General features: G+C 38.7%; 1 protein-coding gene across 1 annotated transcript in view; it reads right to left on the minus strand.

Annotated features, from left to right (window-relative positions):
- LOC136876493 (structural maintenance of chromosomes protein 6) overlaps positions 1 to 15,056 on the minus strand; it is a 271,830-nt gene that overhangs the window by 187,956 nt on the left and 68,818 nt on the right. The window contains exon 8 of the mRNA XM_067150494.2: positions 13,170 to 13,370. Coding sequence (XP_067006595.2) covers positions 13,170 to 13,370 — 201 coding nt within the window. The remainder of the gene's footprint in view (positions 1 to 13,169; positions 13,371 to 15,056) is intronic.

Consider the following 15,056-nt stretch of genomic DNA (forward strand, 5'->3'; position numbering starts at 1 on the left):
AACTTCTTTCAGTTCAGCAACTTTGATTGGGCTAGCCAAACTCTTCGAAAAATCTAATAACGCCAAGCCAAAAGACAATCGACCACTAGTAGTTTTAATTCTGTCTTCTAATAAAATAAAGCACATTAGATACAAAAGCATCCAAAATGATGGCGAAATTCGTTCATTTCTTAATCTTTCATTGTAATTTGGTCTCTGGTATACTGTTCGTAGTCAATTTCTGGAAATCTCGTACCGCGCAAATTAGACCTACGTCGACTTTTAAAAGTTATGTTGAACTCGAAAACATGGTTTCGAATGCAAGTATCGATTCTTAAAAGTTCTTGAATGCATTATATTCAGTTCTGCGCGTCACAAATCCAATCAAATTGGAAAGATAAAAGAAATATCAAAACTTCAGAAATTACGGTTATTCGTGACCTTGGGGTCATCTGGAAAGCGCGCTCGCTGCACATGTCGGTACGAGTTTGAAATGATACCAACTATTTAAAATGTAACGTGCGCAAATAAAACGACTGCAGGTTTTCGTATTTTGATGATGCTTGTTGTTTTAAGGGGCCTAACATCAAAGGTCATCGGCCTTTTTTGGTATTTTAACACGAAAACGTAAAATTCCCAGTCTTACATTAGGACCTATATAAACAGTAATAGGTAATCCGAAGACCTCCCATGGCTTTCTTTTTTTAATGTAAGGTGCAACATCTGTTTTGGTCTCGCTAACAATCATGTACGATAATATCAAAAATACTAAATTTGTGTTAAGAAGGAGCAGTTTCGATTCCTGCCTGAAAGCCCAGTTACTCTGCAGTGCCCTGAGCAAAGTGCCGAAAACCTCTTCGGCAGTACCACCATCGAAAAAATGTAAAAATATAAACATCTAACCCTGGACATAATATGGACGTTTTATAAGTGCGAACATTTGACGAAACTCGTTCCGTCTTCTTAGGATTTCGCCACAAATGATCTTTGCTCCAATACGGCTGATGTTGACCCCTAGATGGGTCGAAACTAGTACCGTGTAATTTGTAATTTTGTGAATATATTGTAGTATTGAAAAGGTGGAAACGTTTACGTTGTTATTATTATTACTTATATATTATTCAAGCAGAGCTGTCGAAATGCGCCGTGTGTCCTTGCAATTGTTGTGGCCACTCTCTGCTTTATGATTTTCCGAGATTCTCTAAACAATACCACCCGAATGCGATGTTAAGATGGTCCCTTATGCAAGTTCACCACCGATCGCTTTTCCGGTACCGATACAGTACTTGCCAAGATCCATAAATATGCCATAGCCGTACTTTCGTGAGATACAGTTTATTAAAAAAACGATTGATCGAGGATTTAGCGTTGATGGGACTGGAATTTCTGGACGGTTGATGTGGGAAATCGTTTCTTCGACGAACGGATAATGCGGGACTTTTACAACGTGATTTAATTACGATGCTCGCGGGACCACGTAATTTGAACGCATATTCCGGGAAAACGTATTTTCCGGGAACGGATAATCGAGGTTCCACTGTACATAACAATAACATTATCGATCCATAATTGAGTAACTGCATGCCATCATCCAACCAATGGCATCGCATAGCTACACCTGAAATAAAGTACTAACTACTGACATGTACAAGAAAATGATCAAATACCAGAAGGTCTGCGTTGCATCTGCACCTCTCCGTCCTGCTGAAATAATGCTACAGCACCAACTCACTACCTCAAGCAAATGCTACAAGTATTAACATACAGAACAGGTGACAATGATCTCAAAATCCAACTACCGTTCAAGTAGCTTGTCGAAGATCCCACTTATGTGTCCGCTTAAACATCCCACTATTTATGTGATCAAATCTTAACTCATTTCAGTTCATATGCTCAATCAAACTCTTCGAACGCATTCAATCGATGCTAAATAAATCGCTCATTTATCAGAAACAATATGCGCGGCGAACATACCTTTCAATAACACTATCCTAACCCATTGGTCATCTCGAAGAATTAACTCACTAACGCAATACACAATTCAATAAATCATTCACTAATTATGTCGCATCAACTATACCTTTAGATGACCCTACATGCCTTACGCCACCATAATATACACTGCATAATAAAACAATCATCATTCCCTAAACAAATAAGCAAATGTCATTGAAGAGCCTCACTATTATACGTACCAACATCACATAATCCGATTAAATAAACACATCACAACACTCCGCGGAATTATTACATCGAAGGATCGCCACATCAATTATCTCGCACACTGGTACATTGAAACTTACCTGTAACATTCAAGATCACATATTCACTTCACAGTTGCTCCATTAATTCAGAAGCTACGCAGGAAAGATCGCGCCTAACCAAATATTTACCGACGGTGAACGATATTCTAGCATGTGCAGTCGTATAATGAAACGTTAAACTAACACCATTAACACGTTAGTTTATTCAAGTTATTTCACTTGAAATCACCTGTGCAATATTAAAAATCTACATCTACTATAAGCAGCTACAAGTAAAGCGAAGGGACAAAAGTACGTCTACTCATCTGGTCTTCACTTTATGGTAAGGGTAGTGGTAGTCAGGTCATTCGTTCCAAGCCATCTCATCCATTTCGGCAGAGCCCGGATCCACCAGGGATCCTACCAGTTTACTCAAACATTTTCTCCATATGGATTTCCTGGTTCAACTGAAAGTAGCATTTTTGGCTTCAAAATGAAACTTGTACAGAAACAAGTTACCAAAAGTTCATACAGATTTACAACTCCACTTTCATAGATCAATACTGGCCTGTATGAATTAACGTCGTTTAATGCTATTTGAGCTTATTAAATGCTGTTTAGCCCTCAACTTTACAAATCTTCCGTGTTTTTATATGTATACAAGAGCTACGCTCAATATTTGCTTCTCGATCGCTTTCGTTATACAAGATTTGACATGTGTTTGAGTCATCAGTCCATAGACTGGTTTGATGCAGCTCTCCATGCTACCCTATCCTGTGCTAACCTTTTCATTTCTACATAATTATTGCATCCTACATCTGCTCTAATCTGCTTGTCATATTCATACCTTGGCCTACCCCTACCGTTCTTACCACCTACACTTCCTTCAAAAACCAACTGAACAAGTCCTGGGTGTCTTAAGATGTATCCTATCATTCTATCTCTTCTTCTCGTCAAATTTAGCCAAATCGATCTCCTCTCACCAATTCGATTCAGTATCTCTTCATTCGTGATTCGGTCTATCCATCTCACCTTCAGCATTCTTCTGTAACACCACATTTCAAAAGCTTCTATTCTCTTTCTTTCTGAGCTAGTTATCGTCCATGTTTCACTTCCATACAATGCCACGCTCCACACGAAATTCTTCAAAAACATCTTTCTAATTCCGATATCAATGTTTGAAGTGAGCAAATTTCTTTTCTTAAGAAAGCTCTTCCTTGCTTGTGCTAGTCTGCATTTTATGTCCTTACTTCTGCCATCGTTAGTTATTTTACTACCCAAGTAACAATATTCATCTACTTCCTTTAAGACTTCCTTTCCTAATCTAGTATTTCCTACATCACCTGCCTTCGTTCGACTGCACTCCATTACTTTTGTTTTCGACTTATTTATTTTCATCTTGTACTCCTTACCCAAGACTTCATCCATACCATTCAGCAACTTTTCGAGATCTTCTGCAGTCTCAGATAAAATAATATCGTTAGCAAATCTCAAAGTTTTGATTTCCTCTCCTTGGACTGTGATTCCCTTTCCAAATTTCTCTTTGATTTCCTTTACTGCCTGTTCTATGTAAACACTGAACAGGAGAGGGGACAAACTGCAGCCTTGCCTCACTCCTTTCTGGATTGCTGCTTCTTTTTCAAAGCCCTCGATTCTTATCACTGCAGACTGATTTTTATACAGATTGTAGATAATTCTTCGTTCTCGGTATCTGATCCCAATCGTCTTCAGAATCATAAATAGCTTGGTCCAATCAACATCATCGAATGCCTTTTCTAGATCTACGAATGCCATGTACGTGGGCTTGTCCTTCTTGATTCGACCCTCTAAGATCAGATGTAAAGTCAGGATTGCTTCACGTGTTCCTACATTTCTTCTGAAGCCAAATTGATCTTCTCCTAACTCAGCTTCAACTTGTTTTTCCATTCTTATGTAAATAATACGTGTTAAAATTTTGCAGGCATGAGATACTAAACTAATGGTGCGGTAGTTTTCACACTTGGCAGCACCGGCTTTCTTGGGAATAAGTATAACAACATTCTGCCGAAAATTAGATGGGACTTCTCCTGTCTCATACATCTTGCACACTAAATGAAATAACCTTGCCATGCTGGTTTCTCCTAAGGCAGTCAGTAATTCAGAGGGAATGCCATCAATTCCAGGTGCCTTGTTCCTATTTAGGTCACTCACAGCTCTGTCAAACTCTGACCTCAAAATTGGGTCTCCCATTTCATCAGTATTAACAGCCTCTTCATGTTCCAAAACCAAATTATCCACATCTTTACCTTGATACAACTGTTGGATATGCTCTTGCCATCTTTCTGTTTTTTTATTCTTTCCCTAGAAGTGGCTTTCCATCTGAGCTCTTAAGATTCAAACACCTAGATTTCCTTTCTCCAAAGGTTTCCTTGTTTTTCCTGTATGCAGCATCTACCTTTCCCATGACCATACAGCCTTCAACATCCTTGCACTTCTCCTTCAGCCATTCTTCCTTAGCTACCTTGCACTTTCTGTCCACTTGATTCTTTAATCGCCTGTATTCTTTTCTGCCCTCTTCATTTCTAGCATTCTTGTATTTTCTTCGTTCATCAATCAGGTCTAGTATCTCCCGAGTTATCCACTGATTCTTAGTTGATCTTTTCTTCCTTCCTAACATTTCTTCAGCAGCCCTACTGACTTCATTTTTCATGACTCCCCACTCTTGACATAAAAACAAAATTCTAACTTCATTATATTCAATAATAATAATAATAAGGCTGCTTTCCATGAACCACAGAGCTACTATCTTAACTTCATTACATGTGATTTTGACATTTGAGGAAACTCATTACTGCACAGATTCACAAAGGAACACACGCTACTTTTGTTTGTTCTTCCAAACATGAAGTACATCACACCATACGCCTATTAGATGGTCAGCTGTATATAATTTCAAGTTAATCCATGGCCTCCTTGACGTCTTTAAGACTAGATATAATGTCTGGCCTCTCTTCCCCTCAGTTGTTGATATAATTATTTGCTGATATCTGCTTGTAACCGAACTGTTTTTCATGCGGTCCGATGTATACCACGGGGTTCTGAGCTCGATCTTCTGATTTCCGTCCACAAGATCTACCATAAATTTGTGAGTTGTGTCGGCTCATATATTACGAACATATAAATTCGCCGCGCGTCGACAATTTATCTTGCTTCCATGCCGTCCATATGCATCTGTTTGACTTATGACCTTCAATGGCTCTCCGACACATGATTATACGTCATTGAAAGGTCATAATGTGAATAAAATTAATTGTACCAACTGACAGCATCTCGTGTGCATCTGTGTGGCTACGTTAACTGACGACCGTGACAGGATTATTGAACCTATTGGACTCGAAAATGAAGAACAACCAGAGGGCCGTGGTGATGCTTAAACAGTTAACTTAATTTATTCAGGGCCAGGCTAAGAATATCGAGGCCCAAGTTGGAAAACTCAAGAAAAACATCGAGGCCCAGTTTGGAAAACTTAGGAAAACCATTGGGGCCCAGTTGGGAAAATTCAAGGACATCGGAGTCCAGTTCGGAAAACTTGAGGAGAAAATCGGGGCCCAGTTCAAGATTGGATTGACATCAGAAGAGGGAGCTGAATATCTGATCACTGGACTTTGAGGGCAGGAGATGGAAGTACGACGCAGCCCGCAGGCACGATCGACCTGCGAAGAAGCTGTGGGAGAGTTCGGCGGGCGCGGCGGTGTCCATCAGCCAGGAGCCGACTGCCAAACTGGCTGCAAGGAGGGGGGCAGCACGTCGATGGAGCGTCGCGTGTGTTCAACGCAGAGTCCGAACCACCAGACAATGCAAAGGTGGATGGGTCGTACCAGCAGGACAACAAGAGAGAGGCGCTCGACAGCTAAAGTAAGCTCCACGGCACCGTGAACTCTTTACGGAGGATGTTCAGCGTGGAGCAGAACTATGGGGAGGCTCATACGATGTCCCAGGAGATGGAGGTAGCGATGGCAATGACACAGCCAGTGAGACCCCCCTCTAGGTGACAGAGAACCAATGGGGTCCGAACTGACAACCACTGAACGAGGGTGCCAGCTGACAGATCACAAAGGTATGAACGAGGGCAAAGCCAGTGGAGCTTTGAATGCCAAGCAAGGACCCGTAGATCACCATCACCAGGAACGAAGACACCGTCGACCGGACCCAGAGGACCCACCATGGCAAGGGGGTGGTCCTTGATTGAACCGCTGGGCTGTGAACTGTGGACTTTGACAGTGCCAACAGTAGAGCTGTGTGACTGAGGTAATCTGTGTGTGCTTAAATGGTGTGGACCAAGAGACTGTGACAAAGTGGGGAAATTGTTTCAAGTTATAGGGGGGATATTGATGCAAGTGCGATAAACAGATATAGCTTGAGAACAATATTCTCTCACCCATGGGTAACTAATGTAGATATCAAGCTTGAATAATAATTATTGTACCAGGAGGTACACCTCTACGCCGCACATTTAAATCTTGCGCCTAAAAGAACTCCTCTACTGGAGGAACCGTGAACTTGAAACTAGACCTACTTAAACCTTTACTCAGAAGTCATTACAGAAATCTGATGAAATTTTTTGTTATTGTGAAGTTTCCTGTACTTGCCCTTCATCAAGAAGTTTGGACTTTCTTCAACAGATGTCACTGCCAAAAACTATGAACATGCACCCTGGTGCGAAGTGAATGACCTTTTTTTTTGGAGAAGTTTTGTATTCATAAGTTTTTTTTACTAATTGATGTTCATTTATTTTTGGGTTGGCAATATTTATCTTTTCTTTCCGCCAGTTTTGAATTTAGCCAATCACAAATTTCTGTAATTAATTTTCCGCCTATCACAGGCTTCTTTCTCGATTTTGAGTGTAACTTTTAAATTTACCAATAAAGTGAGAGGATGTGGCTGGTTTATTCATGAAAGGTCTCGAACTTTCCCCGAGGGTTTATAAACTGCGGATTTTCTCGTCTCTTGGCCAATTCATCGTCAGCTTACTAAGTGTCTGTGTCAAGCAGGAGGCGGGAGGCGCCTCTTTCATCAGGCAGCAGTTCTTCAGCAAGGTAATGGCCATCTAACATCTTACTTTTTTGCTAGCTCCGCAGTTTAACCCGAGCGAAAGGTTCGAAACTTTAACTATGTAACCAACTTCATTAAAATGTAAATCTCCTTTCAGCTCATGTAAAAATTTCATAAATCTTTAACTGTAAATCGGGGATAGAGAGTGATGTACCCTCTCGAGCTCCCCTTCATCTTGGTTTGAGGTGACTACGTTTATTGCTATTTTTCATTCTGTAATGTGGTAAATTACTTTCTTATACAAGTCACCTCCATAGTTTGGGAATAGCCCCTGTTTCATCGGCCTAGTGCCCCTTCGGTTTTAAGAATGCATATTTAGGAGTGCAAGTACTCGCCTCCATTCAATTTGTGTTTCGGGCCATTTACTTAACCTGCTTCTTTCCGCAACGGCCCAATAGGTTGGGTACAAGATACCCGTCTCAAATTTGTAAATAGTGCCTTGTAAGGCCTGTGATTAGTAGATTTTCATGTAATGTTGCCTTGAGAAGGCTTGGGAGAACTGAGAGCAAGTTTGCTCTTTTCTAGTGTTGTAAAAGTGCCTCTGGAAGGCTTGATATTGTGTGTTGGGAGCAAGCACTCCATGTATTGAGGGATTTCTGCCCTTGTGTAAATTTTTGCTCTTTGTAAATTTGAGCTGGGAACTCAAAATTGTAAATCTAGGGGCTTGTAGCCCAAGAGAGTTAAAGTACTGTAATCTTGGACTTTTCTATTTTTGTCATTGTTATCTCACTAAGTGAGATTTTGCTATCTTGTTGCTTTTCAAAAATATAACCTTCCAATTCAGTTTAAAAATTTTTCTTGATATTGTAGTTAGACCCATTCACCTCGGCACCTTCTTTCACCTCTGCATTCCACGGGTAACCCCGTAACAATTATTATTATTATTATTATTATTATTATTGTATGTATAGCTGTGAAGTGTTACATCTATATAGTATTAGTATTATTATTACATCATATGTACATACAATATGATTGCGTGTTTTTTTTTTAGGTTATGTCATGAAACGTGCACTGTATATAGACATTTATATCAGTCCAGTTAATGTAAATACCTGTAAATTAAAATTATAATTTATTCTTACCTGTATATATAAATTGTAATACATAACTGCGAAACACACTGTAACTTCAAGAATGGTAATAGGCACGAGAATGATTGAGAATATTTTATATATAACCTATGTATTAGACACTCCAGAATTTTCACGAAGATACGTTTTGTAATGTAACTTTCTAGAAGCCTGGCCAGGCACATATATATATATATATAATGAAACGATCTTGATGGAAAAAGATGAGTTATTGCTTGGAAGTTATTGGTTGACAAGTTATAGTGTAGCAAGGTGATACTTGTAATCGCGTGACATGCGGTAATCGCAGTCTCCACATTGAAGTGACATGCTTGACGCAGTCATCTGTCTTCAACTGTGTTTCAAAGTTGTAATCTCCATGTGCAGCGATTGGTAGTTATTTTTAATAATGGTGGCTTTGTGATATTCTTGGAGTGAAGTGTTTTGTTGAAAATGAAATGACGTATGGCTTTTAGTGCCAGGAGTGTCCAAGGACAAGTTTGGCTCGCCAGGGGCAGGTCTTTTGATTTGACGCCCGTAGATGGCCTGCACATCATGATGAGGAAGACGACACAAGCCCAGCCCCCGTGCCAGCGAACTTAACCAATGATGGTTAAAATTCCTGACCCTTCCAGCAATCAAACCCGGGACCCCTGTGACCAAAGGCCAGCACACTAACCATTTAGCCATGGAGCCGGACAGTGTTTTGTTGTGATACTGTGATTAAGGACATGTGTGTGTTACTTGGTGAATATATGTGAATAAAATGAACTGTACCAAATGACATCATCTCGTGTGTGTCTGTGTGGCTACGTTAATCGTTGTCTCCAATTATGATAGCTCCTTTTCCTTTTTTACTTTCTCTACTTATGCTCAATTCATATTGTTCAATCCTTCTATTCAGTACATTCAGCTGCTGTTGTACCTCATCCTCACCTTCTCCCAAGATCACATCATCATCCACAAACACCATTCAATCTTTCCCCTCTATCATCTTGCTTTGCTGCCTTTAAGATGTCCTCCATCTCCATTATGAACAGTAAAGGTGACAGCACACCTAGTTCATGGTCAATTCCAAACCATCCTGATCTACTCACTGTTGTCTTCATACAGATGCAATAGTTACCATATACTGCTTTTATAATCGTTAATACAGTAGCTCCTAGCCAATGCCCCTGTGTGTCAGCCTTTCCCAAGCTTTTGTTCTGGGAATGCAGTCGTATGCCTTTTCTACGTTTATAAAAGTCATTACTGTATCCTTCCCATATTCCCAACTCTTTTCCATGATCTGTTTCAGAATGAAAATGCTTTCCAATGTCCACCTTTCACTTCTGAATCCAAACTTTTCCTCTTGTAACTGACTTTCCACATTTTCTTTAATTCTTCTTTCAATACCCTTTCCATTATCCTGGCAACAAGAGAGATGATGGTGATTCCTTGGTAGTTAGTGCACATTTTCTTATATCCTTTCTTGAATATTGATGTAATAACACCTTTTAACAATTCTTGGCAATTCTCCCTCTCTCTACTTGAGTAAGTCCATGGGAGTCCTGCTGGTCCTGCAGCCTTGATCATTTCTATGGCTGCTTCATCTTTTTAACAGCCTGTTCCAAGTATGTCGTTGTGAAGTCTGATTCCTTCTCTGTTACTTCTATTTTGCTGCCTGGACTCCTTTTCCACATCTGGTTTCTCACGTTTAGCAGTTCACTGAAATATTCTTTCCATCTGTTCATTATCTCTTCTGATTATGTGAGTATTACTCCCCCTTTATTCTTCACAAACCCTAAGTTCAATATAAATGGTCCATTATTGGACACTCTACATTTTCCAGCTAACTCATTCCTGGTTGCCAGCATTTCGCCCCCATGTGCTAGGCTGGGCTCATCAGTTGGTACCTAGCACACCTACCAAGACGCTGGCTAGTGCATACCGTAGAGGCCACTGCACAGGTTAATTGTAGTCACTGGCAGTGACAATGCACTATGAGACACTTTGTCTCATTATAAAAAATTGATGCCTGCTTGGCCATCAGGTGATATAGATGTTGATTCCCATAGGGAATCTGAAATATTTGTTCCGAATGAGTAAATTTATAATACACTAAGTTCATTGCTTCATCTTTACAGTTTCTTATAATTCCAATTTTTTTTTTCACTACAGTTCAAATCTTCCTTTACTTCCTGGGCGAATGTTTCCCCGGCTACTACTTTTTCACACAATCTTTTTGCTTCTATGTATCTTGCTCTGTTCTATTCCGTCTTTTGTGTTTTTCGTTCCTTCATGTTTTCTTCTTTTCTTTTCCTTTACTTTATCTTTCACTCTATCATTTCACCACACTGTCTCTTTCTCTCTTACCTTTCCTGATGTTTTGCCACGTTTTCTGTGCACAACTTACAAATGAACTCTTAAAATTATTCCATTCCTGTTCCACATGGCTAATACCTGTCCTTGCTATCAGTTTTTGTAATTCTGTCTTGAACTCTTCCTGAACCTCCTTTTCCTTCAATCTCCACACAATCTTTCTTTCTCTTTTTTCTCATAGTTGTGTGACCTTGCCTACTTTCACCTTTACTATCACTGCTCTGTGGTCACTCTCAAAGGCTTCCTCAGGCATAGCTGTAACATCAGTACGATATTTCCAATGTTCTTTTTCCACTAATATGTAATCAAAAAATGTTTTCGTTCTTCTGTCTCCCCATCCATTCCTGGTAATCTTCTGGTTATTTTTCTTCCTAAACCATTGGTGAATCCACAAAGACACACACAAAATTCTGTTACTTGCGTACCGGATTTTATTTACAATTATTTACAAGTTACACATTAAACATACACGTAACCTAATCAATTGTCGTCACAAACAAAACACTACTACGAAAACATCAGAAGACTACAACTGTCATCTTGAAACAATAGACTGCTGACTGCTACTAGCACGTCGGCATAAACACAACACGAGTTCACAAGAACAACTCCTGTTAGACAATAACTCTACTTCACCACTGAGACTGTACATAGGGTGCCTGGCCAGGCTTCTAGAAGGATGTTACCCAACACCTTTCCTCGTAAAGTCTAGAGTGCCTAATACATAGGTTCTACATAGTTCTCGTCGTACCTAGTGTTATTCTGGATATTAAACAGTGTATTGCACAATATTACTGTGGATTATACATCATATATACAGGTAATAATAAATTATATAGTATTAATTACAGGTTCTTACATTAACTAAACTCATATATATACAGCAGCTGTTTCATTACATAACCTCACAAATAATACAATCGTATCGTCCGCACATATGTAAATAATAATAATAATAATAATAATAATAATAATAATAACAATAATACTATTACTAAATGGATGTAAACACTTCACAGCCATACCTCACAAGTAGTAGTAGTAATAATAATAATAATAATAATAATAATATAATAATGATTCAAGCTCAATACTTGCATTATTTACCCATGGTTTAAAGAATATTGTTTTCAAGTTATATCCGCCTATTACACTTGTGTCACCATGTGTTTCCTATCATTAGTTGGTCCCCTCCGGCAAAGGTCCATTAAAATACCTCCTTCTTGATTTTTGTTGTCATATCCACATGGCCCCAGAATCTCTTCTCTTCCCACTTGTGTATTCAGATCTTCCATTATTGCTTCCTTGTCTTCAATGCATTCTCCATTTCTTAAAGGATTTGTTCTGTATTCTCTTCTTAATTCCCCCTTTGTGGAGAACATACTTGAAGCAGATCTTGTGTTCCTGTCTCAAACTGTATCCTTGATGTAATCATTCTGTCTCTGATTTTCTTCACTTCCTCCACGTCCCCCAGGACATCCTTTTTAACGATAATTCCTACTCCGTTTATGGCATACAAGTTGGCCCGGCGAAAAAGAGACTAGGAAGGAAACTTCTTACTCCATAACCTCTCCATATAATACAGTGAGCCACAAATTAGACCATGCCCAGCAATTCAACTACAACTACAATAATATGAGAGAAGTTGCACCTGAATTATGCGGAACTTCAAAACTTAGTAGGTATTAGAACATCAAGAATAATAACTCGTCAGCTAACTGTTGAATTTCTGCAGGGTCTAAAAAGAACTATCAGTATGATTTAAAAGACCATGTAATCAATTCTATACCTTGTAGTCTCATTTTAACTTTAATGAACTTCTCTGAAGATCCAACATCATGTCTTTCTAAATCATTTTAAAAATGCTTTTTGATTTTAATGTATGCAGGTCATTTGAAGTGTACATCTTTAACTGTGCCATTTGACTATAGCACTATGAGCATTGGCACTGCCGGTGGCTACAACTAGCCTACGCAGTGGCCTCCACGGTATGCACTAGCCAGCGTCTTGGTAGGTGTGCTAGGTACCAACTGAAGAGCCCAGCCTAGCACACGGGGGCGAAACGCTGGCAACCAGGAATGAGTTGGCAGGAAATTTATAATGTCCAATAACGGACCATTTATATTGGTATTATAAATTTACTCATTCGGAACAAATATTTCAGATTCCCTATGGGAATCCACATCTATACAAACTCACACCTGTGTCGACACCAAGTCAAGTGACAAAAAAGTTATGGCAAAATATTCGGAAAGAAAAGAGTTCACAGAATACTTTAACTAGAACATAAGACGTCATATTTCGAGACTGGAATTTTTTAAAAATTGGTCATACTGCAAGGGGTTTATAATTTTCTATTCATAAAAATGAAAAGAAAAAAAAAAGAAGCATGTAAATTAGCCTATTCAAAGGCATTACCTACCTCTGGTCCTTTTCAAGCTCGGCTTGCAAGGTATTAATATCACTGTTCTTCTGATGAACTCTCCTTTTCCACTCCTCCAATGCAGCTAACTTACTCGAGTACTCAAATTCATCTGCTCGATAACTTCTCATTGCATCTTCACGGACAGCAGACATCTTCTTCAATGCTTGCTGCAACTCTCTTACTTCTGTACTGACATCCCTGCAGGAGAAAATGCAGGTAATGAAAATCAGTAACACAACTAAGAGATTACATACATACTGTAACAGGAAATTCCCATACTTTAAGGTTGAAGAACATGAGGTGGTATGCACGGCGTGTACAGCACATTAAACTGTAGTGGTACAGAGAGAGAGGATTTGCTTTGAATGAAGTTCTAAATTTTTTTATAAACTGTTTGTTTTATTGTGAATATTCAAGTTTATATCACTTCAGTACAGTAGATGATGGACTAGGCATGACCTTTCTCCGTCAGTGCTGTTAATATTGTTATTATCTGAATGTATTATATCACTGTCATTGGAGAATTAATAACTCTGTTGATGATAAATAAACAAATCAAATCAAATCATGTGGCTGTCGATGTCCCGCACTGCTCTGCTACTCCTCTCGTCCTCACCATGGATCAGCTCTTGGTACCATGGAACCACGTCCACTCCAATGAGGGACGCTCGAAAAGTTCTAGAAATCCTTGAAGTTCTTGAAGATCTGGGAGTTTGGTTCGCCAAGATCACTCACTACAAACCATTACTCTCATCCTTGTTTCGTAGTGAAAACAGCCTTCTCACTAAGTATACAAAAGGAGTATTTCATTACCCCACCTATTCAATACAATTAATTCCACGGTTATGTGGTTAAATGAACATAGAAATTACTTGATTTAAAGGGACATGTTTTGCACTTCTTTTATTGAGCATCATCAGCCTTATTTAATCTTAAAACAAGCTTTGGTTGAGGACATTATCACTTATATAAAAATTGAACTGTTGATTTCTCAAAAGCATTGACACTGTGGCATAGTTATTATACAAAATAAAAATATTGAGACATAACATATACAACACATGCTAAAATTACTTTAAACAATTTAAAATGTTCGTCTAAAAAGAAAAGAATTTTGTATCATATTAATTCTAAAAATACCACATGTCCGACACTGAAATGGATCCTCTTTGTAATAAGTTTGAACATACGCATCCCTTGGGGATCGGATTATCTAACCCTAGACTTCAGTAGGCAAGAATGGTATGACAAAATGCTAAAGCTGAGGCTGAATTCTGTTTACGAAAAACACAGGAGCTAAAAATACTTGGCCAGAAAGAAGGCGAACAGGTTAAAATTATCTTATCATGTTGAGTAAACAAAATCATTGTATGATGACTAATGCAGTAAACAAAAATCATCCTATGATGACTAATGCAAGAAGACATTGATATGTTGGTTGAAGTCACTGCTGAGACGTATTTTTCAGAGTATTTGACGGATTTATATGACAGTCTTATGAAAATGTGGTTCCTCAAGTTGTAGAATGAAGTAACCACGTTCTTTTCCTTGGGTGTCTACAACGTCAAGAGGGACCATATTTTCATAAGACTGTCTTATAAACCCGTCAAATACTCTGATAAATTCGTCTCAGCAGTGACTTTAACCAATATATCAATGTCTTCTTGCATTAGGGCATAAGGGAATCATACATTAGTACAGGTACAAATTGAAATACATTAAAAACTCCACTTAAAAAAAGCTGTCATTATATAAGTAGCCTCATTTAGATACAAGAAAGAATGGACAATATTGGTGACCTAAAGCCAATGTTGAATATGAAATGAAAGTTTAAAGATATTGTTACAAAATGATGAAGAACATGCAAATGATTATATACAAAAT

The sequence above is a fragment of the Anabrus simplex genome, chromosome 6 (genome assembly GCF_040414725.1).
Source record: "Anabrus simplex isolate iqAnaSimp1 chromosome 6, ASM4041472v1, whole genome shotgun sequence".
Lineage (NCBI taxonomy): Eukaryota > Metazoa > Arthropoda > Insecta > Orthoptera > Tettigoniidae > Anabrus > Anabrus simplex.